Source organism: Heterocephalus glaber, unplaced genomic scaffold, assembly GCF_053883595.1.
Source record: "Heterocephalus glaber isolate CG9 unplaced genomic scaffold, H.glaber_assembly_v1.0 deba00000281, whole genome shotgun sequence".
Classification (NCBI taxonomy): domain Eukaryota; kingdom Metazoa; phylum Chordata; class Mammalia; order Rodentia; family Bathyergidae; genus Heterocephalus; species Heterocephalus glaber.
The window spans coordinates 11,453,868-11,480,718 of NW_028258139.1; the positions used below are offsets into that span (position 1 = coordinate 11,453,868).

Sequence of the window (26,851 nt, forward strand, 5' to 3'; positions counted from 1 at the left end):
ACTTTGAGGCAGTAAGGCAGACATTATTTTAGTTCATAAGTAAAATTAGGTCAGCTCTGCATACAGAAAAATCATCTTTAAAAACCTCAATGAGGGCCGGGGATTTAGCTCAGTGGTTTCACCGCCTGCTGTGCAAGCGCAAGTACCCGAGTTCGATCCCCGGTACCAAAAAAAAAAAACCTCAATGAGAACTCACAGTATAGTAAGAAGATTTAGGAATAAGAAAGTGGGCATAAACAGAAAAATTAGTGAAAATAATGTAACCAACATCAAAAGTTCCAGGATTACTAGTGACAGCAAAGTGCCAATCAAATGTAATGTGCTAATAAGCACTTCTAATCCTCAGTTATAAAAGCAAAACAGTACTTTCTTGCCTATCTCATCCTATTTCTATGAGGAACAAATAAGACAAGAGACCAAATAAAATAAATGTGCAACAAACTATAAGTTGTTTTGGAATACTTTTAACCCACTAAATTTTAAGTCTCCTTACATATTCAGATAAGAGATACATAATTAAATATCTATTTTAGCCATAACGATCTTAGGAAGTTGGTATTGTTATTTTCTTTATTTTACAGAAAAGGAAATGGAAGCTTAAAGAGATAAAGTAACTCATCTATGGTCACACAATGATGAACATACAGAGTTGGGCTTTAAGTCCCGGTCTGATGCCAAAGCCTATACTTTTAACCACGATTCTTATGAAATCCAGTCCACCTCTGAGAAGGTCAACAGAATAAAAGAAATGTTTATAAAGCAGGACCAATTCCATACATACTGTACACGGTATAACAACAGAGGGCCTTGTTCCATGTACCTCAAACAGGTCTTTCTCTCATCGCTGTCTGCCTTAAATGATTTTTAAAATTTAAAAAATCTCCAAGATCCACATTATTTTTCATATATACTTAATTTAGTGATGAGTATCAGATCAGAGCCTAGGATAGCTACAGAGAAGTACACAAAATCAATTACAAGCACAGTACAGAAATACATGAGAACATTCAAAGAGCTAGTAAAGACTTTCGTTGAACTGTATTGTGTAAAAGGTGCTTTGAAAAAGGTGACTTTTTTTTTTTTTTTTTTTTTGTGGTACCAGGGATCAAACTCAGGACCTTGTGCTTGGGAGGCAAGTGCGGTGCCACTGACCTAAATCCCCAGCCCTGGAAAAGGTGACTCTGGTCAAATGTCACCAGAGAAATTTTTTACAATAAATGCTAATAAATAAGCATATTACATTCTTAAAATCACCCCAAATTCAAATGTAAGTTAGCTTTAATACTCACTATTTAGGATGAGATGGTTGTATTTAAGCAACTGTCTTAGTAACTTACTTAGTGTAATCACTGAGAATCAGCTACTCCCACAATGGCTAAAAACAAATATAAAAACCATCCAAGAATGATGACAGATAGTCTTTATTCTCTGTGGTACAGGAAACCAATCAGGAGCCCATCTATGTGAGACCTATCTAATAAGAACATTACTTGAGTTGGGTACAAAGACAAGGATGGATTGCCAAAGGGGAAAAGTTATTTATTAGACTGTGACAAGCTTTTAAATGTCTGCATTATCATTTACGAACTGCTTGGTTCTCCAGTTCTCACACCTGCTACCTCTATCCAAAGCTATCACAGTAGCAAACTTAGATGCAAGGCCCACCTCTAAGACACTGGCACCCTCTACTGACCCTTTTGTAGTTCTGCATGCACAAGCTACTAAAGTGAAAAACTAATATGAAGCCATAAATCAATATTTTTGCAGGTAATATTTTACAGACAGTTTTATATTTGTAATTCCTTAAATAAGTTAACCCAATAAAATATGAAAGAGCAGCTATTCTCAAAAAAATTACGACAATGAAAGAAAACCAACTATGTTCTCTTAAAAATATCTTAATAACCTACATATACAAGCTAATTTTATTACAATAATTATGATGATGATGACAATGACAAATTAATATAAAGACCATGCTATGTGCCTGCTACTATACAGATATAATCAGTTTCACTCTAAAAGCAAACATCTGAGTTAAGTGCTACTATCTAGTCTATTCATGTTATAAATGTAGAATTAAAGTCCAAACTCAGTAATTATGATTCTAGAGTCAGAGCCTTAAGCCACTACTACATCTTGTAATGTTATAACCAAAACATCTCTGTAAGATAGTTAAGCTGATATTTGACAAAATATGATTAAAAAGGAAAAAATATAACCAATACATCATCCAAATTTCTCATTTACAATAAACCCTGAAAACAGACTGACAAAAGAATATGACAGGAAATAGTTTTAGTCCTTTCCCTACGTTGTTACCCATTCCTCTCTACACTTGAAGATGCTGGTAGTACAAAATTATAATTTTTTATTCTTTGTTTTTCCTCCTCTACCTTCTTTTCCATCAAATTATGCCTTTATTTATCTATTGTCTGGTTGTCTAAAAAGGGAAAACAAACTGGCCAATCTGGAAAAGAAAACACTGTAAGGAACAATAGAAACAACCACCTCTTATCTAGACTCATGAGAGATCTACATCACATGCCTTCTCTTTCTTCTATAAAGCAGAACTGTTTACCTATTCATACCTAAATTACATATTTCACTAAACAGTTTTAAAGATCTTTACATTAAGACAATAAACCCAAATATTATCGTCAATTTGTTGTCCTTAATCACTGAAAATATAAGAGATGAAAATTTGTCTGGGACTGTGTATTCCTACCTGAAATAAGGACCAAGAGCCTAAATAATTTTCTAAGATTCCTAAAAATATTAACCTTATTTTCAAACAGAATCTTTGTCTACTGATATGTGGCTCAAAACTACATTTAAAACATTTACAAATTCTATAGATTCCACAGTTTCTCTTCATAAAGTTATTTATACTATCAAAAATTAAGACACTGTGTAACCCAAGCACAGGGTAACCAAGTTCACTGTTAAGCATAACAATTAATCACGGATGAAAATTAAAGCTTCTAAATCAAAGGTTTCTTTTTTATAATTATTACTTCATTTGCAAGTTAAATAAGAATGCACAAACCAGTTTTAATTTGTTAGATCTAACAACTGAAACAAGATGGTTATATTTTACTACAGTAACTAATCACATTTCTAAAAAACAAATCCTAACATTATTTCTATTTTCCAACTCTAAACATAACAAAAATAGCAAATCAGAGGTTTATGAAAAGGTGCCAAGGAATCACTCCACACAAATTGCAGGATTCTTTTACCTCAGTCTGTAGGATGGCAGCCCTCTGTTCCTTAGCAGTCAAGGACTCCTTCAGCACTTCAATATGTTGCTTACTGTCTGAGAACTGGTTTGTGAGTGTTTCCAGCTTTGTCTGCAAGGCCAGTAGCTCTGTGTCCTTTCTGGACAGCTCCTGTTTCACTTGGCCAATCTGGAAAAAAAAAAACACTGTAAGGAACAAAAGACATAACCACATCTTATCTAGACTCATGAGAGATCTAAGTAACAAGATATGAAATTTAACGCAACAATAATTTTATGACAGAATAGTCAGAGGCTGGAGGTGTGGTTTAGTGGTAGAGTACCTGCCTAGCATGTGGGTTTGGGTTCATTCCCCATCACAGCAAATAACCAAATAATTATAATAGGACATATTTCTCTTTTGTCATCACCTAATCTTGGGTCTACCCCCAACCCCCAAACACTAAGTTTATTCAACAAACAGGGACTTTTCCAGTTTTCATTTATTGTCTTTAAATAGTCCTTAAAACCATTTAGAAAAGAAATGCAGAGAAAGGATATTCCAATTCAATTAGGTGACAAAGAAAGAGAGAGAGAGAGAAAGAAAGAAAAAGAGAGAGAAAGAGGGGAAGGAGAGAGGGAGGGAGGACGGAGAGAGGGAGGGAGAAGAGGAGGAGGAAGAAGAAGAGAAAGAAGAAGAGGAAGAGGAGGAAGAGGAAGAAGAGGAAGAAGAGGAAGAGGAAGAAGAGAAATCTCCTAGTACTATTTAAACCAAATTCAAAAGCTAGTCTTGTGCTTCTTTTAAATTTTACTTTCCTTCTCAGTTTCATAAAATTCTCATTTTAAAAAGCTACTTTCATAGGAATAAAAGGGGCAAAGGGGGAGGGGAAGGGGAAAGGAAAGAAGGGAATGGAATTAATACGAGAAAATGAAAAAATGCAAATAAAGTCTTTGTAAATAGCCAGGGATGGAGGGGTTGAAGGGAGGGCAGGGGAAGGGGGGGAAAAATAAGAACCAAGAGAGATTATGTAAAGGTCCAAATTTCCAATGATGAATGTCATTATATTGTATACCTAAAATGTACCAATAAAATAAAATTAAAAAAAAAAAAAAAAGAACAGTGCCTTACTCTGCCCTACAACCAGGTGAGATTTTTTTTTAAAAAGCTACTTAGGGATTACCAGTCTTGTGATTTTTTTTTAAATCCTATAATTTTAATGAGTTATGTGTCTAAAACTTTAAAAAAAAGATTCAATCTGTAATATTCTATCATCTATAATATGTCATATCAACTAAATGGATAAAAGTATGTGACTTAAAGAGAATGTATAAAATCTCATTCTGTAAGAACCTTCATAACCCTGAAAGGATAACCCATAAATCAATCAACTGATGCCAATCATCTTTCCATAAATATCTCTTAAGATAAAAAATATTTTCCTCAAACATCTTTACATTCCTATTATTTCTAAGAATTTTTAAAAAGTCACTTACCCTGTTAAGCCAAGTAAGTAGAAATCAGATCTGCTTTTAAATTATATCTAGCATGGGCCAGAGATTTAGCTCAGTGGTTTTGCCACCTGCTGCGCAAGCGCAAGGACCTGAGTTGGATCCCCAGACCCCTCCCCAAAGATAAATTAATTAATTAATTATATCTAGCATCTAGCAAGGCACTAAAATAAAATTCAAGGTATAAATTTGACAATAAATCGAGTAACTTTGGTAGCACAAATGAAACAAAAGGTCCATTTTTAAAAACTTGAATGTATCCACAGTATTTTCCATGAGAAACTAAAAATAAACTTCCAACTCAATCTTCTATTTCAACAAAAAACAAGCATTTACTCATACATAAAATTTCTGTTTACATGGTTATTTATTCAATGAAGATTTCTGAATCTTTATTGTATGCAAAGTACCTAAAGATATTTATGATATTCTCTTACCAACAAGTAATACACTCTACTATTAATCCCTGTTACAACTTCTTTAGTAAAGAACTATGGCTTTAAAGATCACTTAAATTTCCATCTACTAACAATCATGGAATCAAAAATAAACATAAAATGTGAATTTCCTCTATATCTGCATTATTAAACAAGTTTCACATATAGTTTCACATACAGCTATATTGACTTTAAAGGCTGAGAAAAAGAAGAAAATATTTTAATTAAGAGCAGAATTTAGAAGCACAAATTTTCCTAGAAGGTTAAGAAGGGGAGAAAATATAATAAATGGAAAGCAAAATAAGCACAAGGAGCACAAGGCTTTCCAGTCAGTCACACGTTAGGCTGAGCTAGCTGTGTATCTCTGGGCAATTGCCTTACCTCTCTTGGTTTTTTTGTTCCCAACTGCTAACATGGAAAAATTATATCAATGCCAAATTTATATGAATTAATTAGTTAAAGCTATTGTAAAGTATTGGTTAGGAATTCAATAAAGTATGAAATGACTTTACCCTATCAGTTGACATGAAAAAGAAATGAATATTAGCTATGAAAAAAAGAAGTTATAGATCAACATTTCTAGAGACTACATTGTTATATCATAAGCCAAATTAGACCTTTTCAAACAAAATATTTCACTTTTTTATTTCTACTATAAAATGGTCCCCAAAACATACCAAATTAGCATAAGTTTTTATTTTTTAATTCTACATTTGAGTTTTAGCCAAAAATTATTTCTAGGAGCAGTTTCTCCTGACAGTTTAGCAAGTATGTACACATTCAAATATAAGACAGATAATAAAGAGCTTATCGGCACCCTTTCTGGAATCATACTTTCTGCTTGTGTAAAATCAAACCCCACTTCTTATTAGCTGTGCTTTCCTAGGCACCATTCTGTTACCTTGGTTTCTTCATGTATAAATTGGATTGATATTCTCAGGGGGTTACAAAACGCATATGAAACAAGGAATGATCAAAAACTCTGTGGATGTTTAAATTTTAAAAACTTATTACACTAAAAGACACATTGTCAAAAATGATGGGATACATGTGTTTGAAGTGGAGAGGGTTAAGTATTTTGAGGATTAATGCCACTATTTTTTACTGCAATAAATTTTTTAAAATTTAAACATTCATCAAATATCTAATTAACAATTAAGCAATTTCTGTCAAATAAAAAAAAATTACACAGTGTTTCATCCACCTTATTCATAAGATCTAGCACCATGCAACTTTTGGCTCTTCTCCAAAATCAAAATGACCATGAAAGGTAAAATATTTTGGATCACTTCAGGGTTACCAAGGCAAGCATAACAGTGCAACTAAAGACACTCACAAAAGATGCTTCAGAAAGTGGAAAAAATGATGGGCTGAGTGTGTTCAAAGCAAGAGGGAATATTTTGAATGGCAATGTATCTTTTACTAAAATAAATTTTTAAAATTTAAATACTCACTATATTTTTTACATCTCATATGTGTACAAGTGCTATCTTATTATGTTTTGTATATTTTGAAATGTTAAATTCATTATACAGAAGGCTGAACTAGATTTAGACTAATTCTAATTCCCTATGCAACTCTAAATAAGCTCATATTTTCTATACATCTGTCCTAAAGAAAATAACAATTTTGTTAGAAAATCACCCATCAGAACTTAAAAAGATAATGTCTACATAAGAAGGTAAAGAACTTGAGAATTTCAAATTCAAATAGTCTAGGTGATGAGCCTAAAACATCTGCATATTCCTATATCTAAGAAGAAAAGACAACCAACATTCATATAAATCAACAAGTATCTGTTTCTATTAATAATGGATTCAGAAAAAAACAAGCTTTGAAATATCCATAGAGTGGCAAAAGCAACAATAAAGAGCCAAGTGTAGGGCTTCCAAGTGAGGGCTCAGTACACACAAAGTTGACATGTGGGACACACTGGTGAACAGAAGGAGTTGGTTAAAGAGCAGAACAGGCTGGTTAGTGCCAGTAATGGGCAAAGCTGCCAACCATAGAAAAGTGTAAGCCACTCAGAAGCCAGAGCTAGCAGGGTTCCACCATGGGACCATGGCACACAGAGAAGTAAATCTTACGGCAAAGACCTCAGCCTGAAGACCAGCTGCTCTCTTTTTCAGCTCCTCCCCTTGAGCCTCTTTCGAACTTAGTTCCTCCTTCAGTTGCTCTACCTGTCACGACATTGTTATTCTTTTTTCACTCTTGTCAACTTAGTTCTTTTTATCTGTTTTTGACCTCAAGAGGCCACTGGAAATAACAATTATCTTATATAACACAATCCAATCTCTCCTCCTAAACCCTCCCCCCTTTTTGGGGTCTCGCTTTGTAGCTCAGGCTGACCTTGAACTCACTATGTAGCCCAGGCTAGCCTCCAACTCACAGCAATCCTCCTGTCTCAGCCTCTCAGAGCTGGGATTATTGGTGTGCCTCAAACAAGCAAATTTCTTTTAAATAAAAACTTCCAATAATGATACAATGTGAGTAACTCTGGTTTTAATTCTGGCTTTAATTCTGACTTTAACTTCATTTCAAAAAATGCCCTGAAGTTTGATAAAAAGTAAAGCAGATCTTTATCATCACTAAAGAGGCAAAGATAGTATCAAATTTTCAATTCTTTCCTAAAAACTAAAATATCACATATCATTACCTTATTTTTCATAAATTTAGAATGGCTCCGATACACCTCCATTTGCTTCATTTCTTCCTCCCGTTCTTCTGTACTCAAAGCCCCATTTGATTTCAGCATCTGAATTTCCTCTTCCAGGTCTCGGAGCCCACGCTCCATAGAGGAAATTTTTGAATCCTAAGGACAATAAAAGAATTAAGTGTTAAAGTAGTCACAAAAATGCAAAGAAGCTGAATAACCAGTTCTTTAAAATGTAAAATTAATAAAAATAAATATACAGAAAACTGCTGCCTGGCATTTGGTGCCTCGCTTCTAAAATGTATTCTTTATAGTCACATAGAAGGGAAGAGGAGAACTCTCATATCCACAATATAAGCGCAAAGCCCTGGGTTCAATTCCCAGTACAAAAAAAAAAAAAATTAACTGCACAAGCAAGTTCCTTTTTGCCTTACTTCTCTCTACTTCCTTACCCCTTGATCCTCCATCACTGATAAACCAATCCCACTGGGCCTACTGAATTTCTCCACTCTTTGTTAATCATTTCACAGTTTATTCCAACCATTACTCAGGCAGTGTGTTTGTTTACATACTGACTATCCCAAACGTTGCTCAGGCAGGTGTCATTTCAACCAGTCAATTCTTGTTTGCATGAGATACACTCATATGTCTACTTGTCTTATACTGACTTTTTTGCATACTTTTTTATTTTTAGTATTGTGTTCACCTTTGATGTTTGTTTCTAGTGAAATCTTTTTTTTTTCTTTTTTTACTACCAGATATCGAACTCAGGACCTTGCACTTCCAAGGCAGGCACAGTGCCACTGAGCTAAATCCCTGGCCCTTCTAAGGAAATCTAATAGTAAGTTATGGTTATTTTCTTTTACAATTGGTGTTATTTGTGAAAATTAACCTGTAATTTTGTGCTACAATCTATAAAAATTCTTATTGTAAGTACACTAGATATAATTTTTATACTTCTCCAGAACTCAGTGATATTCTTTTATAAAATGGACATATTTGGGACACTGATACTGAATAGGAAAGAAGTACCAAAATATCTTCAAAAGAAAAAACTGAAAAGAGGAAAATGTTAGCATATCAATAGAGTCTGTATTATGAAACAGAAAAACAAAAAAGATGTCTTATTGTCAATTATTCATAACACAGAAATGAAAGAATTTGAAGGAAGAAATAGAGCTAAAAAAATTCCAGTAGTGGTCAATAATTGTAATAATTCTATGGGTGGTATTGACAGAGTTAACCAACATCTAACAAACTGTCCTGTAATCAAAAAGCTAGGAAAAAATATTATTATAAAATATTTATACACCTTCTGGACCAAACAATATGGAACTCATTTATTATTTATTCAGAACAAGGGAGTTTAAAACAATCTAAATTTACAACTGAGATTAGGTCTAATAGACCAAATAACTGAAAAATACAGGATAGCAAAATGCCAATCAGGACATCCATCATCTATGTCTTCACCATCACGTTTAGTGGGTAGACATTTTATTGAAATTATACCACCCAGAGGAAAAAAAAGAAGCCAACACAGTGTAAAGTGTGTTATTTAGGCTAGGGATGTAGCTTAGTGATGCCGCACCTGCCTGGCAAGAGCAAGGTCCTGAGTTCAATCCCCCGTACCAAGAGAGAAAAAAAAAAGTAGTGTGCTGTTCAAAGAAAGACAGTAATGCAAAAAAATTCAGAAAGAGACTAGATACTACTAACCGGATTATAATGTTTCATATTCAATACACACTGAATGTTTTAACATATACCATACACAGAAATATTACTGTTTTTATATTTCCTGTTATATTATCTTATTAAAATTAGTGAAAAAATATGCAATTTTTGGTCATCCTATATTTAGGCAATTGGACTGGTTAAGTGGTTAAATTCCCCAAGATATCAAAATTCAAAAGTTTTCTCCCTGCCCCCCAAAAAAGCTGGCTTTCCATATAATTTCTCTGAACTCCCTCTAGTAACCCTCACAGCACAAAAGAACAAGAGATAAAGTTGGTGTTCTCTTAGTTCCTCAATAGTGTTGCCCTTTAGGTAAAGCTTATGTCCTTTTTCAACTCATGCTGCCATCAAGGGAGTTCTCAACAATCCTACCATCTTATGAAGTCTGGCACTCTTTCACAATCCTCCTTTCAATGGCCACTGTTACCATCACTGTAGGATTTCAGTGTCCAAATCCTTAAGATCTTCAATTCCAGTGTCATCAACCTCCAGTCAATTTCAGCTACGCAGTGTGCAGGACTGCACTCTGGGTCCTTTCACCAACCAGGACTCTCTTCTCAAGCCAAATGTACCTTTACTCTAATTATTTCTGTTCTTCAATCTCACAGAGAACTCTACTTCCCTAACTTTTACAGTTCTCTGTTTCACAGTTCTCTGAACCTATCAGTCCATCTGAATCTTCCTTCCATATCCTGCATACACTCCAGAATTGATCATACCAAATACTCAGTTATCATCACCCTCAATTCATTTACATCCCTATCACTCTACTATTCCTACCCAAAGGCAATCTAACCCTAGAGCAACAGAGTAATTTTTCCCTGCTAAATCTTTTCATTGCTAAAGAAAAAAAGAAAAAGTAAAGAAAAGGGGGGAAGGGGTAGAGGAGCAGAAAAAAGAAAAGATGGAAGGACAGAAGATGGTAGGTGAAGGAATAAGGCAGGAAGAAAGGAAGAGGAAGACAGGGAGAGAAAACTTACATCACCTTGAATATTACTGGGCTCTTTCACTATCTATCCATCATCTTTCTATCTGTTCCCCCAAACACTCCTTGATTCATTATTTGCCTGCACTACATGCTGCTTTCTCAGCAACTCAGCTATTTCAGTTATGATTGCAATATAACAGTCACTTGACTCTTTCACTCACCAGCATCTTGTTTCTCAGCAAATATAACACAACTTAAAACAGATCCGCTGCCAATTAAAGATTACACTTCCTCTCTGCGCACGGTGGCAAATGCCTGTAATCCTAGCACTCGAGAGGCTGAGGCAGGAGTTTGAGGTCAGCGTGGACTACATAGTGAGTTCAAGGTCGGCCTGAACTACATTGTGAGACCCTGTCTCAAAACAACAACAACAAAAAAGATTACATTTCCCCCATTTTATCAAAAGATGAGTGGGCTGGGGATTCAGCTCAGTGGTTCCAGCGCCTGCCTCACAAGTGCAAGGTCCTGAGTTCGATCCCTGGTTCCCCCCCCCCCAAAAAAATGAGTAAAGAAATAATTCTGTACATTTGGGTGTTTTATTCTTAGGTATCAACAAGGATCAGGAATAACATGAACAAATAAACCTGTTGTGAATGTTAATGAGATAAAACTATGAAATTAAACCATTTTAAAGGTCCTTGTAAGACTGTTATTCAAGAATGCTAATTATCTACAAAGAACACAGAATTCAGTAATTTGTAATATGTTTGTTAAATCCCTTTCCCTTTAAGAATAAAGATATACACAATTTAAACAAATTTTAAGAGGAAATTATCCAAATTTTAAAAATAGTTCTCATAATTGTACCTGAGGAGCACTTATTTACATAAAATTATTTCGATAGTAGTAATTAAGTATTGTTGTATTTAAAAATATAAAATGAAGGCCCACAACACAAACCACAATGTCAATCTGTACCAAACAGGGCAAAAGGAATCTTTAATAGTTATAATTGTTTTTTTCTTTTAGAGACAAACTGCTTTTCAAAACTTCTTCAGGCAGAGGACATAAATTGCTACCCCATTCTATCCTTAATGTAGATGAACAGACAGAATATGCAGATGCCAGCCCCAGGAGGTCACAGTCCAGCTTCTATGGAAGAAGACCGGAGAAAAGAAGCCTAAAAGGATCAGAAGTGAATGAAAAACACTTTGGGAGCTGTTTACTGTCTCACTGTATCCCCACTCTTGTTTCTTCCTTCTATAGAAGGCCCTTGCACACTGGCACACAGTGGGATGGTGATCTGAGGCAACATAAGGCCCCTCCACCTCCTGGAGTTAGTTTTTTACCTTTTCATTATGTCTCCTGTGGTTTGTGAGCATCAAGCAAACAGATCTGAGCAGGTGGACCTCAGCAGCAGCAGCTAACATGGATTAAATATTTGCTACGTGTGAGAGCCTGTTCAAAGTGTTTTATAGGTTTTAACTAACTGAAACCTCAAAACAACTTACTGGATGGTACTCTTATCACCATTTATTAATAAAGAAATTGAGATACAGAGAAGTTAGGTAATTTGTTTCATGTCACACAACTGATTAAGCGTAGCTAGATTTTCAACTCAAGAAGTTTAACTCTGAAAGCAAGTTCTTATTTATATCATACACGTTAAAGATTTCTACCTGTTCACTAACTTAAAGCTGAGTTTTCAAAATAAAATTTCTAAAACCCTGAAGGTCTTTTAGATCCTTTCACAAAGTCAAAACTATTTCCACAGTAGCACTATGATATCATTTGATTTTTCCACTGTGTTGACAATTGGCTCTAAAGGTATAAAAGCAAAACTGTTAACGCCTGAGCACATAGCACGGGAATGGCACAAATTCATGCTAAAAGATATGATATTCTTCAGTGTCAGGGACTCACAGCAAGAAAAAAAAGATTTTAAAGAATGTCCTTGATAACGCAGTAAATAGTATTACTTTTAATAAATTTCAAATATAAACCTTTTTAATATTCTGTGTGACACAATGGGAAGCAATATGAAACACTTTCACTGTACACTGAGGTATCATGGATGTCCCTAGCAATGGTACTTGTATGCTGCTTTGAGTTGCAAGCAGAACAGGATATTCTTCATGGAAAACAACTTTTGCTTAAAAGAACAAGTGGAAAAATATGATTATTGAGACTTGCTATTTGGCAGGTATCTTCTTTTTTTTTTTATTAAATTATTTTATTGGTACATTGTAGGTATACAACACAATTACATTTCTCACTGGGAATTATACCTTTACATAATGCATCTTGGTTCTTACGTTTTCCCCATTCATAGCCCTCCCTTCACGCCCTCCACCCTTCCCTATTTACAAAGACTTTATTTCCATTTTTTCCATTTCTCATCATTTTTCCTTTCCCTTCTTTCCTTTCCCCTGCCCCTCCCACTACCCCTACCCCTTTGGACCTTTTCTTCCTATTTTGCATTATCGATTATTCATTCTAATCAATGGTACATTTTAGGTATACAATATAATGACATTCATCATTGGCAATTTGCACCTTGACATAGTCTCTCTTGGTTCTTATTTTTCACCCTTGCCCAGCCCTCCCTTCAACCCCTCCATTCCTCCCTATTTACAAAGATTTTGTTCCTATTTTTCCATTTTCTCATATTAATCCCATTCTCTTCTATCCTTTCCTCTAGCCCTCCCACCTTCTTCCCCTTTGCCCCTTTTCTTCCTATTTCACATTACCTATTACACATTTCCAATTGAGATCCCAGCAGCATACTTCACGGACCTTGAGAAAACAATCCAAAAATTCATTTGGAACAAGAAGAGATCCAGAATACCAAAAGCAATTCTAGGTAACAGAGACATGGCAGGGGGTATCACAATCCCCAACTTGCAACTATACTACAAAGCTACTGTGAAAAAAAACAGCATGGTACTGGCAAAGAAACAGACTTGAGAACCAGTGGAACAGATCAGAAGATGCAGAAACAACGCCAGACACACTCAGCCATCTCATCTTCGATAAAGGAGCCAAACACCCTCAATGGAGGAAAGATAGCCTCTTTAATAAATGGTGTTGGAAAAACTGGGCTTCAACTTGCCAAAGATTAAAACTAGACATGTATCTCTCACCATGCACTAAACTAAAATCAAAATGGATTAAAGATCTAAATATTAAAATAGAAACTCTGGACCATTTGGAACAGAGGTTAGGTAGAACTCTTGAAGACATCAGTGTAGGAAAAGATTTTATGAACAAAACCTCAGTTGCCCGTGAACTAGCACAACCAATCAACAAGTGGGATCTCTTCTTATTAAAAGGCTTCTGCACAGCAAGAGAAACCACCAACAGTGTGAAGAGACAGCCCACAATGTGGGAAAAAACCTTCACCTGCTCTTCCTCAGACAAAGGTCTACTATCTCAAATCTATAAAGAACTTAAAAAGACTCCCAAATTTAAAGACCCAATCTGAAAATGGGCATCTGAAATGAACAGACATTTCTCACACAAAGAAGTAGAAATAGCAAATAAATACATGAAAAAATGTTCAACATCACTGGTCATTCAAGAGATGCAAATGAAAACAATGCTGAGATTCCACCTCACCCTAGAAAGAATGGCTGCTATCATGAAATCAACCAATAACAAATGCTGGCGGGGGTGTGAGGAAAGAGGAACCCTGCTCCCCTGCTGGTGGGAGTGTAGACTGGTGCAACCACTGTGGAAATCAGTACGGAGATACCTCAAAGAACTAGGACTGGAAGTCCCATTTGACCCCGCTATTCCCCTGCTGGGGATCTTCCCCAAAGAATTAAAAGAATCATACCACACTGATATATGTGCGCCCATGTTCATAGCAGCACAGTTTGTAATAGCTAAAACTTGGAAACAGCCCAAATGCCCATCAACTGGAGACTGGATAAAGAAAATGTGGTTTTTTAATAAAATGGAGTACTGCTCAGCCATAAAAAATGAGAAATTAGAGACATTTATAGCTAAGGGGATGCACATTGAGGCAATACTCTTAAGTGAAATAAATAAGACACACATGAATAAATACCGAATAGTTTCTCTGGTGTGAGAAACTGAAAGTGTAAAGATGGCGGGTATCTTCTTAAAATGAAGAAAGTAAGCCTATCACTTTAAGTTATGGGATCCTGATATCAAGAAGCTTAAGAATAACTGATTTAATGATATTCTAGATAGCTCTTTTCTGGTCTGATTTGAATCATGATCTACAACTGAAAGGAAAGGAAATCGAAATTCCTTTAAGGTGTCATTTTTGCTAAGTCAGGATTTCCTTTCAATCTCCCATGAGTGAAACATTATTACCCACTATTTTATAAAAATCACATATGAAAATGCATGATGATTTAAAAGTGAAAAGTAACTCATGAGATTCTTTATTAGATTCTCACTTACCTTCATCTCAATAACAGTTTGCAGAGCCTTTGTTTTGGCAGAATCAGGGGCATTCTCAAACCTGCGGTGCATCTCCTAGTTAAAATAAGCAAAAGAAAGTTAGTGCCCAAAGAGAAGTACTTCAATATTATGAGTATCTGACCCTTTTCTATGTAACCCACTCTTCCCTATGGATCAGAAAATCCAGACTGCTTTTAGGGTTACTTCAACCATGCAGGCAGGAGAGTCCCTGACTCTGAACACCTAGTTATTTAAAATTATTCACACCAGGGCCAGGGATTTAGCTCAGTGGCACCACGCCTGCCTCGCAAGTGCAAGGTCCTGAGTTTGATCCCCTATACCAAAAAAGAAAAAAAAAAATTATTCACACCAACACAAGCTACTACAACAGCTACAACTCTGGCATATCAGAGGTTGACGTGGCACTCTTTCGCACAACTCCAAGACCTGTTCTCATAACTCCAAATGATCAAAAAAGAGAATTCGAAGAGTTTTTCTTTTTAAAAGGAGACATAAAAGGGCTGGGGATTTAGCTCAGTGGTTCTGCTGCCTGCCTCAAAAGTGCAATGACCCGAGTTCAATCCCCAGTACCAAAAAAAAAAAGGAGACCTAAAAGACATCACAAGTCTACAGTGCACAAAGCTATTGAAAGCATCCATGTCGACAACATCCCTTCCATAGTATCCATCCCTAGAGTAACAAGCAGTTGGTTACCTATGATGAAAATCTCTCTCTGATGGTACTACAGATAGAAAAAGATAAGAATGTTGAATATGTTCCTAAGTAGTTCAGGTTTAGAAAATGTCAGAAAAACAATTTGGTTTTTTTAACCCAAATTTTAATGAGTTCAGGATAGGAAGGAAGGATGTTAGGGTTCTTCATGGGTTATTCTGAAATTACCAGACCACTTCAGGTAATTTTCTGGTCAGATTCTAATGTCTCTGAGTTAGTCAGTACTCCCAAAGTACCCTGGGCTTGCCCCCAAGGAATCCAGAGATGAATACTTCATCTGAAATAAATCTTAAGCATAATAAAAAGAGTTGGATAATATAATACTTTAGTATACTTTCACTTTACTTATTCATTCTTTTTTTTTTTTTTTTTTTTTGGTACCAGGGATCGAACTCAGGTCCTTCTGCTTGTGAGGCAGGTGGTGGAACCACTGAGCTAAATCCCCATCCCCTACTTACTCATTCTTGACTGACATGAAAGAATGGTTTGTGAAAAACAGGAAATGTAACTACAACTTCACTGAGTTACTTTTGCTTAAAAGAGTAATCTTAATGAAGTGACAGAAGTTCTAAATCATCAAGGCAACAGTTGAAGCAGCAGTAGTTTATGAAGAACTACATATTCTATCTGGCTGCTGAGCTGTGGCCCAAACCTACATGTTTGAACATCTTTAATCTGAAAACCATAAACCCAAAAATTGTGGAGCACCAATACAATGCTCAGGCTTCAGACTTTGGAGCAGTTCTAGTTTCAGATTTTCATATGAGAGATGACCAATTATTAAAGTCTATGTAAATATTCCAAATCTGAGAAACTCCAAACTCTGAAAAATTTCTGCTTCCAGGCAAGTCAGATAAGAGATATTCAGCTTGATAATCAACCTGTATTAATAGTACACATCACCCTTTCTGCTACCTCTTTCCCTAACACCAGCCTTAAATATCCAAGTAGGTATAAGTAGGTATCCCACCTGTATGTTTAAAAAAGATTAAACTCCTGATGGTCTCCCCAAATCTACTCAGTTATTCAGGCCAAACAGCTATGAGTTTTCTGTATGTTTTACATTCTTCCTCAAACCACACTTAGGAGATCTAGTTAACTCTATCTTCCAAACCCAAAGATTTCTTGTCATTTTCACTGCTACCATCTGGCATGAACCACTAAAAGACAATCAACAAAACATACTTTTTAATCAATAACAACCTTTTCAGCTTCCCGCCCCCCCCCCGTGCTGTATTTTCAACAGAACAATTTTTAAATACAAATTTGATCTTGTCACTTTTTCACTCAAAACCCTGACATGGTTCCCCATGGAAGCAAAGCAAAGCACAGCTAAAGTCTTTCTGGAAGCCTAAAACCTCAAGTCTTGTCACCCTGCACACAATCACTTCAGCCATATGCTGCTTAAATACTCTGGCCATGCTTCAGTCCTGTAAGACCTTTGCACAGGCTACTTGAACACTCTCCTCCAAACTGCTATGGGAACACTTTACCTCCTCCTAATTTTGGCTCAAATGTCTCTTCTATCTTACTAGGTTTATTAGTTGTGATGATGCCATTGTGGTTAAGTAAGAAAATATCCATACGTTTTTCTGATGCACACTAAAGTCTGTAAGAGTGAAAGGACTTCCTGCCAGAAATTTGTTTTTAAAAAGCTGGTGGAAAAAAAGAAAAAAAGGGGGGACACATGAAAGAAATGTGGAAAACTTCTGGTAATTGGTACAGCTGAGTGATAAGTACATGGAGGGACTGCTATACTCTTTATTACTTTTGTGTAGGTTTGAAAATTTTCACAATAAAATTAATGTTTAATTTTCTCAGTGTAATCTAAGGAGCACACTTCCTTTCTGCATTTTTTCCCACAGCACTTATCCTCTAATGTATTATACTATTTATTATATGCACTACTTACTTTCTGTTTCCCTCTATAATACTGTAAGCCCCACAATGGCCAGGATTTTTGTTTCACTCATTCACTGTTGGCTCCAAAGTGCCTATAACAATAGCTGACACACTGGTACCTGCTCAATAGATATTTAAGGAATGAATACTGAATAAATAATGAATGGCCACCCAACTTTGAAGAATTAGTTCCACAGGGTATCTTTTAACTCATTCTGACTCCTGCACGTAATTATGTGTACCTCCTCTCATTTTTCATACAGCATGCTATAACACTCACCTTTGACACTTACCACATTATATTTTGAATAATTTTCTTCTCTTATATATCAGACTATGAACTTTACTAGGGTAGGAAATGCACGGCATGTTCCCCAGACACTGCTTGATATCTAAGCAACCATAAAAAAGGAACGGATGTGGAAAAATAATTTTTAATTATATGAAGGAATAAAGGAATAAATGAATGATTGATCAGTCATTTTCCATCCTAACCTCTCTACTTAGGCCACTTTAAAATAGCAAATGAAGGCCCTCCTTGTTTCTAAAGCTAATAGCTATTGCCAGTTCACATCATTTCTGAATTCCATCTAGTAACCAATTTTTTAAAAAACATACAGAGAAAACACCTTTAAAATTTTCGGCTGGCTTCTATTAAAGAAGGTTTAAATGCTCGGTATGAGCAACCTATGCCAGTAACATACACTAGACATGCAAGTGTCTCTCTCCATAATGTCAGAATTTACTGAATAACAATTAATTCACGAACTATATCAATCTTGTCATCCTTATCAGGCTGAGCACTTAAGAGTCACTCACAGCCAATAAGTTAGGCAATCACAGATTCTCTTTATTCCAGTCTTAACTATTAACCATCAATTACACCGAAGTCATACACAACATTTTACACAATACAGAATAGCTAAGAAAGGGTTAACTTTGGCTGTATGACTCTAAGAGGAAGAACTGGAAGCAAAGGCTGAGTATACAGAGACGTGAAAAGTTACTACAAGTGGATACATAAGATTAGAAACCAAGTAGCTGTCTGTGGCACACACCTGCAATCTCAGCATTCAGGAGGCTGAGGTAAAGGAGGATTCTCCATTAGTTCCAGGCAAGCCTCAGCAACATACTGAGTTCAAGGCCAGCCTGAACTACATAGTGAAACTCTGTCTCAAACTAAAAAACCAAAACAAAAACAAAACTTAGAAACCAGACAACCTTCCAGGAAGATAGCAAAGCAGTAAGTTTGGAATCCAGATACTGGAAAATAACAACTCAGGGAAGAAAAGAAGGAGTGCAGTGGATCCCTGGGACCTAGGAAGGATCTGATGGGAAAACTGGAGCCAGCAGAGAAGGGGAAATCTACACTATCTTCCCTGCTTCCAGTGTGTGACCTGAGAGACACAGTGACTCTAAAGTCTTCCAGGGAGAAATGCACCAGTGAAACAAGAGCAGTGGATTTTGTGTGCTACAACAGCTAGTGAGTGACTCCAGTCTAAGCAACTGCAGGCCCCCAGAGAGGGTGCTTAATCAGACACAATATTAGGGAGGGGACAACTGAACCCAGGACCTCAAGCCCCTGTGGGGTAGCTTCACCTAAAGGCTGCTAGTGTTGAAATCCCACAGTGAGTGGGTGAGGGACAACTGTGGGAGATGCGGGATTAGGGGCTGAGATCAGGCCAAAAACAGACACCCATAGTGGTATGGGCGGAATGACTCAGGCTCCAACCCCAACCAGCAGCCAGGATCAGCCTAAACTTCTATGGATTTGAAAATACCAGATCTGGCACCCTGCCCTAATCCTACTGCAGATTTGCTGGGATTATCCAGCACCCTCCCCTAATCCTACTATAGGCTTCCTGGGATTATCTGGCACAGATCTGGACTACAACTATCTCCTTTGTCTACTAGCAACAGTACAGTCATGCCCTGTATTGAACACTCTTGCCAAACTATAAAACCCAGAAAAAAACAGGCTTGAAATCACAGAAAATTTTCTTTGTTTTTCTTTGCTTTTGTCTTTCCACTGTGTTGTTGTTCATTTAGTTTTTGTTTGCTTTTGTTTTCTGTGTGAATATTGGTTTTAGTTGTTTTGTTTTGTTCCTGTTTTTGTTTTACTCTTCATTTCCCTCCTGTCTTCTTCACCAGTTTCCTGAGGCTTGGGTATTCTTCCTTTGTCCTTCAGTCTTGTTTCTAATCCCTTTCTCTTCTTTTATTTCCTCTTTTTTCTCTGATCTCATTTAAATTTTCTCCTCTTAGGGTAAAATGGCTCTACTGAGTGGATATTTACTGTATATAATTTTCTGATTTGTGTTAGGTCTTGTTATATAACTATAATCTTGTTCTATGGTTAAAGGCAGCAAATTAATTGTTATCACAGATTTTCATTTTCTAGTCTGTGCTTGATACTAATGTTATTACTGATTGTACTACTTTACCCAAGGTGACAAGAATTGTTACAATCAATCGATCTTCCTTGTATGCTAATACCTAGATTTCCTGGTGGTCATAAACAAACTATCGTCCACAACCAAAGAACTGGGTGCTAGGCCAAACAAGCAGCAACCATTCATTCCTAATAAATTGAAAAGGCAGGATCTTGGGACAGACTCAAAAGCCAGCTACACCTAGAAGACATAGCTGAAAAGTAGTCACTTCTTTAAGAGGACTCCATACTAGTAATAAAGGTATCTACCATAAGTAATTTATAAGCATCAACACAGAAAACAAATAAACAAAATACAAATGAGAAAACATGGGCACTAGATGCAACTCATAATCTCCAACTCAATCAAGGCAAATCAAGGGGGCATTGAGGTGGGAGAAATCAAAAGCCTCCTAATGACCAAAAAAAAAAAACAACAACAAACTTCCTAACTGAACTTTATGAAATGGTAGCTGTGAAAGGAATAAAACAGATCAATACATCTCTTGACAAAAATAAAACAGAGATAATTAAAGATATGAAAACCATACTGAAGGAAATGATTAGTGAATCTAGAGAATATACACATAAAAATAGAGAATCTTAAAAAAGACAGAAAAACCATGAATGTCCAACATAGAAAAGAGCTGGATTCCATAAACAGACTCAAACAGAAATCCAGGAGATTAAAAATTCTATTGAAGGATACACAGCAGAATCAACCAATGTGAAAAAAGAATATCAGATCTAGAAGACAGAGTTGTGGTTGGCAATCATCACATAAAAAACCTCTTAAAAGCATCAAGGGACCACAAAAAAATCAATCCATCGACTGCTAGACAATGGAAAGAAGACGTTAACATAAGGTTAATTGGAATCAATGAAAAATCAGAAGGTAGCACAAAGGGGATAAAAAACCTGCTCACAGAAGTTAATAGCAGAAAAAGCTCCAAGCATGGAAAAAGAACTTGAAAGGGAAGCAATTATTGCCAAACTCATTCCTGGAAGCAAGCATTACCCTGATACCACAGAAGGAGCCAACCAAAAAAGACAACTGCAGGCCAATTTCCTTAATGAATATAGATGCAAAAATCCTCAATAAGAAACTGGCAAACAGAATACACCAGATCATCAAGAAAATTATACACTATGACCAAGAAGGATTCATCCCAGGGACAGGGATGGGTCAACATATGTAAATCAATAAATGTAATATATCACATTAACAGAACCAAGGACAAAAAAAACACATAATCATCTCAATAAATACAGAAAAAGCATTTGACAAAGACAAACACCTATTCATGATAAAAGCTCTACAGAAAATTGGAATACAGCCTTATCTCAATCTGATAAAAGCCATCTATGACAAACCAACCACCAACATCATACTAAATGGTCAAAAACTGAAAGCTTTCACTCTAAAAACAGGAATAAGACAAGGATGCCCACTATGACCACTTCTGTTCAATATACTTCTGGAAAAATTACCCAGAGCAATTACACAAGACAAAGAAATAAAAGGAATATGGATAGGAAAGGAAGAAGTTAAATTATCATTACTTGCTGATGATATGATCCGCAACATAGCAGACCTCAGAAACTCCACGAAAAGACTCCTAGATTTAATTACCAATTTTAGCAGCATAGCAGGATACAAAGTGAACATTCAAAAACTCAATAGCATTCCTATACACAAACTCAATGGGAGAGAAATTAGGGAAACTACACCTTTCATAGTAACATCAAGAAAAATGAAATACATAGGAATCATCAATCTAACAAAGGACGTAAAAGACCTTTACATTGAAAACTACAGTATTCTGAAAAAGGAGATTAAAGAGGACATCAGAAAATAGAAAGATATCCCTTGTTCTTGGATAGGCAGAACCAATATATTGAAAAGAGCCATACTTCCAAAACTGTTATACAGATTCAATGCAATTCTGATCAAAATACCAATAGCATACCTTATAGAAATAAAGAAAATAATCCTAAAATTCATATGGAACCAGAAAAGACCTAGAATAGCAAAAGCAATTCTGGACAACAAAGGCAAGGCTGGGGGCATCACAATCCCTGACTTGAAGTTAAACTACAAAGCTATCATGATAAAAACAGCATGGTATTGGCAAAAAACCTTCCCAAGGATCAGTGGAACAGAACAGAAGATCCAGAAACAACTCCAAGTACACTCAGATGCCTCGTCTTTCTTAAATGGGCCAAACATCTTCACTGGAAGAAAGTTAGCCTCTTTAATAAATGGTGCTGGGAAAAGGGGCTTTCCACATGCCAAAATTGAACCTAGACCCGTATCTCTGACCATGCACTAAATTATAATCGAATTGGATCAAAGATCTAAACATAAAAACAGAACCCTTAATCTGCTGGAAGAAGAATAAGTGAAACTCTAGTAAATATAGGTGTAGAGAAAGACTTTATAACTTGCAGTACCATCCACACGCTGGTAACTCCCAAATTTTCACTTCTTGCTGAAATCCACACTTGTATATATCACTGCTTAATATCTCAATGTGTAAATCATATATATCTCACACTATTAATATATCCAAAACTAAGCTACTGCTCTCCTCCTTTAAACTTGCTTCACCCATCCTATCTCAATTAATGACATATATCCATCCATTTGTTAAGGCATTTTTTTAAATTATCCCACAATTCAGACTTTTAACCAATTTTACTGATTTTTCCTCTTCCTCACTACATAATTCCAAATAAGTCATTTTAAAATGTTCTACTTTATGATGAAATTATTACAATTTCATTTTTAAATCCTAGCTAGCCTAAAAGCAAGTTATAAAGAAAACAGCCATTTGAATTTATTTTTTTCAGTCATTTCAATTGAAAACCAAAAAAATTTCTGCTTGCATTACAAACTACTCACAGGCATAAGGTTCCCTAGTGAGACATGTGAAAATCTATTACTCTTAGTAAATTTCTATTAAGAGGCTTGTATGTTAAAGCTAATTATGAGCACATTTTGTAGTCAATGAGCTGATAAACTCTCCTTTTACAGTAAGCACAAGCCTCTAACTCATGCCCTGTTAATAATGAGAAGAGACTATAGAAACAGAAGTGTACTATTTAAACAAGTACAAAAAGAATATACTATTTGCTCACTTCAGTTTGTTCCCATTGGCCTGAAATTTTTCATTAAAAAAAAAAGTAGAAGTAACATTATCTAAATCTTGTTCCACTGTTAACTGTGATAGACAGAAAATTTGCTCATTTTCTCTCATTAATTTACTAAAGAACAGTGAGTAATCTAGAGTTAGAAGACAAGTTAGGAACAAAATTTCATGTTTGTGCTTTTGTTTAGTAGTTTCATTCTTTTTTAAAGGAAGCAAATTCTATTTACACACCTCAAAGCATTTGTGACTGAATATGTGACGAACCTATGGCATACATGCCACAGAAGGCTGTTTATTATCATTGAAAGCTCTGAAAGGTTCACCATCACTGGTCTAGAATTTGATTCTTTCAATTTTCAGATTTCAGCCTTCAATACCCTTGGGTCAAGGTTGGAAAACCTTTCACAATTTTAATCCTCCATGCAAGTTATGGGTTACTGTACGCTCAACACATGCAAGATGGAAATAAAGAAGGGGGAAGGTAAATGGAGATAATTCTCACAACTTTCTCAGTATCTTCACTCAGCATGATGAGCAACATAGCACTTTAACACTTTACCAAAGAAAATCTTGCCAAAATGAAAATGAAGAACAAATGATAAAACAAAAAAGAGGAGATATAGCCTATATAAATGAGATGTATCTGTTGTCATTTTACAAAATTACTAAACAAGATCAAAGTAACTTAGGGATTCCTGATTCTTTAAAAATTTCTTCTACTGTGTATTGTCTCTATCTCCATATCTTTTAGTTCCTCATTCTATGCTTATACCTTCCAACCACCAATAGTATTAATAAGAATTCCTGAGAAATGCTACTTTGATTCATCATTCCTAGCCTAGAACCTAGTGTACTAGCATTTTTAACCTTGAACATTTCTGCAAACCCTAACAGGAAGCAGTTGTACTAAAAAAGTTTGTTGATAAAAATGATACAAGGACAAAAAAACTAGCAGAATGAAGTTACAATAAATTTGTATTTTATTCATCACAAGAGCATCTACCTACATTTTTAAAAACAGGAGCACATACAGATTTGAGACATTACTGAATTGGTTGATAGACAATGCCTGGTATTCACAGGAATTGAAAACCAAAAGCCTGCGTGGCCAATTTACATATCCTTTGCCAAAAAAACCTAAGAATCAAAGTTTAGGTCTCAAACTCTAGTATGTAACACAGTCACTTGTAAAACTTTTTTAAACTTCTTATGCCTATGCCTTAAACATTAACCAAATGTGGCCTGTAATTCAGCATTTGTCCAATAGATGTCCTCAATCTCCCATCAATCAAAACAAAGGGGCACAAAGAGAAAATAAAATAAAATGCTCCATCCAAATTTTACTTTCCCCCTGTATTGCAGGATGGGGGAGGAGAGTTATTTACTTCCTATATAAAGAATGATGTTTATAAACAAAATTGTAATATCACAAATATTACCAGATACAAATGTTATTTTAATGTTACAATATTTAATCAATCTAAGATGCCACTAATTGTAAGATACACCATTGTTTTATGTGATAAAAGGAAATGGGAAAAAATATCTCCAAATGAATTCCTACAGAAAGCTTTATAGTTTAGTGTTTTCCAAATGATGGCATTATCCCAATATTCATTACATACTTAAATCTGTTTCCCATCAGGTTATATATTTCTGTGCCTATACCACACATTTTAATGTCAATGGATTTTTCTCTCTTCTCTCCCTTCACCCACCCCTCCATTCTTTCCTTAGATGAGGTCTATGTTGCACAGCTGGCCTTGAACTCATTATCCTCCTGCTTCAGTCTCTTGACTGGCTGAAATTACAGGGATGCACCATACACCTACTCCAAAGGATTTTAAATGTACATATCATGATTTGATCAGGTAATTCTTGCATGTAAAATGCAAAATCACTTGAGCATTTTAAGAGTATTTTCATTAAATTTATAGACTGGGGGGAACTGACATTATTTATAGCAGTTTCTACATATACAATAATGAAAAATTAGGTCCATTTTTTTCCATTACTTTTATTCCATTCCCTTTACCTAACTGCATTGCCTAAGACTTCCAAAATAATGTAAATACTAATAAACACTGCACAACCATCTTTGATCTTTTCCTAACTTCAGTGGGCATATCTACTTATCACTAGTAAGCATAATACTATTAGTTTGAAATATGCATGTAAAATATGTATTTACTATACTGGTATTTATTTAAACCAAGCTATAAAACATCACTGAACTCTTATTTTATTAAGAGTTTCTTTGGTCTGATTGTCAAAAGGTGTAAATTTTAACAAATGTCCTTGAGAGAGCCATCAAATACTATGAGGTTCTCTTTTCCTTTCACCTATGACAAGTCATACTTGTATATACTATATTGAGCAATCCTGGCATTCCTAAAATGAACAGCTTTAAGGGCCAGGGATTTAGCTCAGTGGCACCAAGCCTGCCTTGCAAGCGCAAGGTCCTGAGTTCGATCCCTGGTACAAAAAAAATCATCACTGATACAATGAACAGCTTCTAGTAATACAGTAGTACCATAGTGGTAATACTATCTACTAATATTTTATAATTTCTACATCTAAACTCATAAGTAAAACTTGTTTGGAGGGGTGTTTTGTTTTGTTTTTTGAGATTGGGCATCTCCTATGTTGTCCAGGTTAGCTTCTAAATCGTGTACTCAAGTAATCCTGTACCTCAGCCTCCCAAGTAGATGGGACTACAATTACATGTCACCTCAGCCAGCTTGGACATTTGTGTTTTAACCTTCATCAGCATTTGTTACTCAGTGGTTATACTTATTGGGGCGAAAAAATACAGGAAGACTGTCCTTCCTTCTGTAAGCACCAGATTTAAACATCTTTTAACTACATTTCAACTTATACTTATTAACAAATACTGCACATTTGTTAGGCACTGAGAATGTACAGTTATGTACCACTAAAGTTCTACCTTGAAATGAGTAACTGGGTCTGTAAGCTAGTGTCCCTATGAATGGGACTTAGAGAACTCTCTTCCCCTTTCCCACCATGTGAGGACACAGTAAGGATGGTTCTCCATGAACCAGGAAGCAGGTCCTCCCCAGACAGTAGTGTCTTGATCTTGGAATTCTTCAGCCTCCAGGACCAGGAGAAACAAATACTTGCTGTACAAATTACCTCATCTAGAATATTTTTGTTACAGCAGCTCTAACAAAATACACATCCTTGGGCTGGAGATTTAGCTCAGTGGTGCCAGCGCCTGGCTCGCAAGCACAGGGTCCCGAGTTTGATCCCCAGTACCCAAAAAAAAAAAAAAAAAAATCCTACAATCAGAACTACCTACAAACACAAAACGATACAAGGAAAACTTCACAGAAGAACTGAAATATGAACTGTCTTGAAGTTGAGTAGAAGAAATATAAAGGAGAATAAGCATTCCAGTATTTCTTTCCTGAAGCAATCATTTCCACTTACCATCAAATAATTTTATGTAGTATGACTATGTTTTCCATAAGATGCTGATACATTACTAACAGCAAGTTGGAATTATATACTGGTATGACTGGTAAGGCTTTTACTTCTTCCCACATGGTAGGTATAAGTAAGACTCAATATTTGTAGAACTACTTCTTTATAAAAATCAGTCTGGGGCCGGGGATTTAACTCAGTGGTTCTGCCACCTGCCTCACAAGCGCAAGGACCCAAGTTCGATCCCCGGTACCAAAAACAACAACAACAAAAAAATC

At 35.7% G+C, this 26,851-nt stretch overlaps 1 protein-coding gene across 28 annotated transcripts in view; it reads right to left on the reverse strand.

Moving 5' to 3' along the window:
• The window catches only part of Erc1 (ELKS/RAB6-interacting/CAST family member 1), a 510,100-nt gene that overhangs the window by 365,979 nt on the left and 117,270 nt on the right, over positions 1-26,851 (reverse strand). For 16 of the 28 annotated variants that reach the window (XR_015439762.1, XR_015439759.1, XR_015439774.1 and 13 more), the window contains 4 exons: positions 14,916-14,990; positions 7,823-7,978; positions 7,254-7,346; positions 3,243-3,410 (listed from right to left, as the gene is read on the reverse strand). Coding sequence is in view for 22 of the 28 variants with exons in the window: in XM_087182771.1 (XP_087038897.1) it covers positions 3,243-3,410; positions 7,254-7,346; positions 7,823-7,978; positions 14,916-14,990 (492 nt within the window). In the remaining 6 variants the exon portion in view is untranslated. The remainder of the gene's footprint in view (positions 1-3,242; positions 3,411-7,253; positions 7,347-7,822; positions 7,979-14,915; positions 14,991-26,851) is intronic. The other 12 variants (XR_015439770.1, XR_015439760.1, XM_021249903.2 and 9 more) reach the window with 2 other exon arrangements.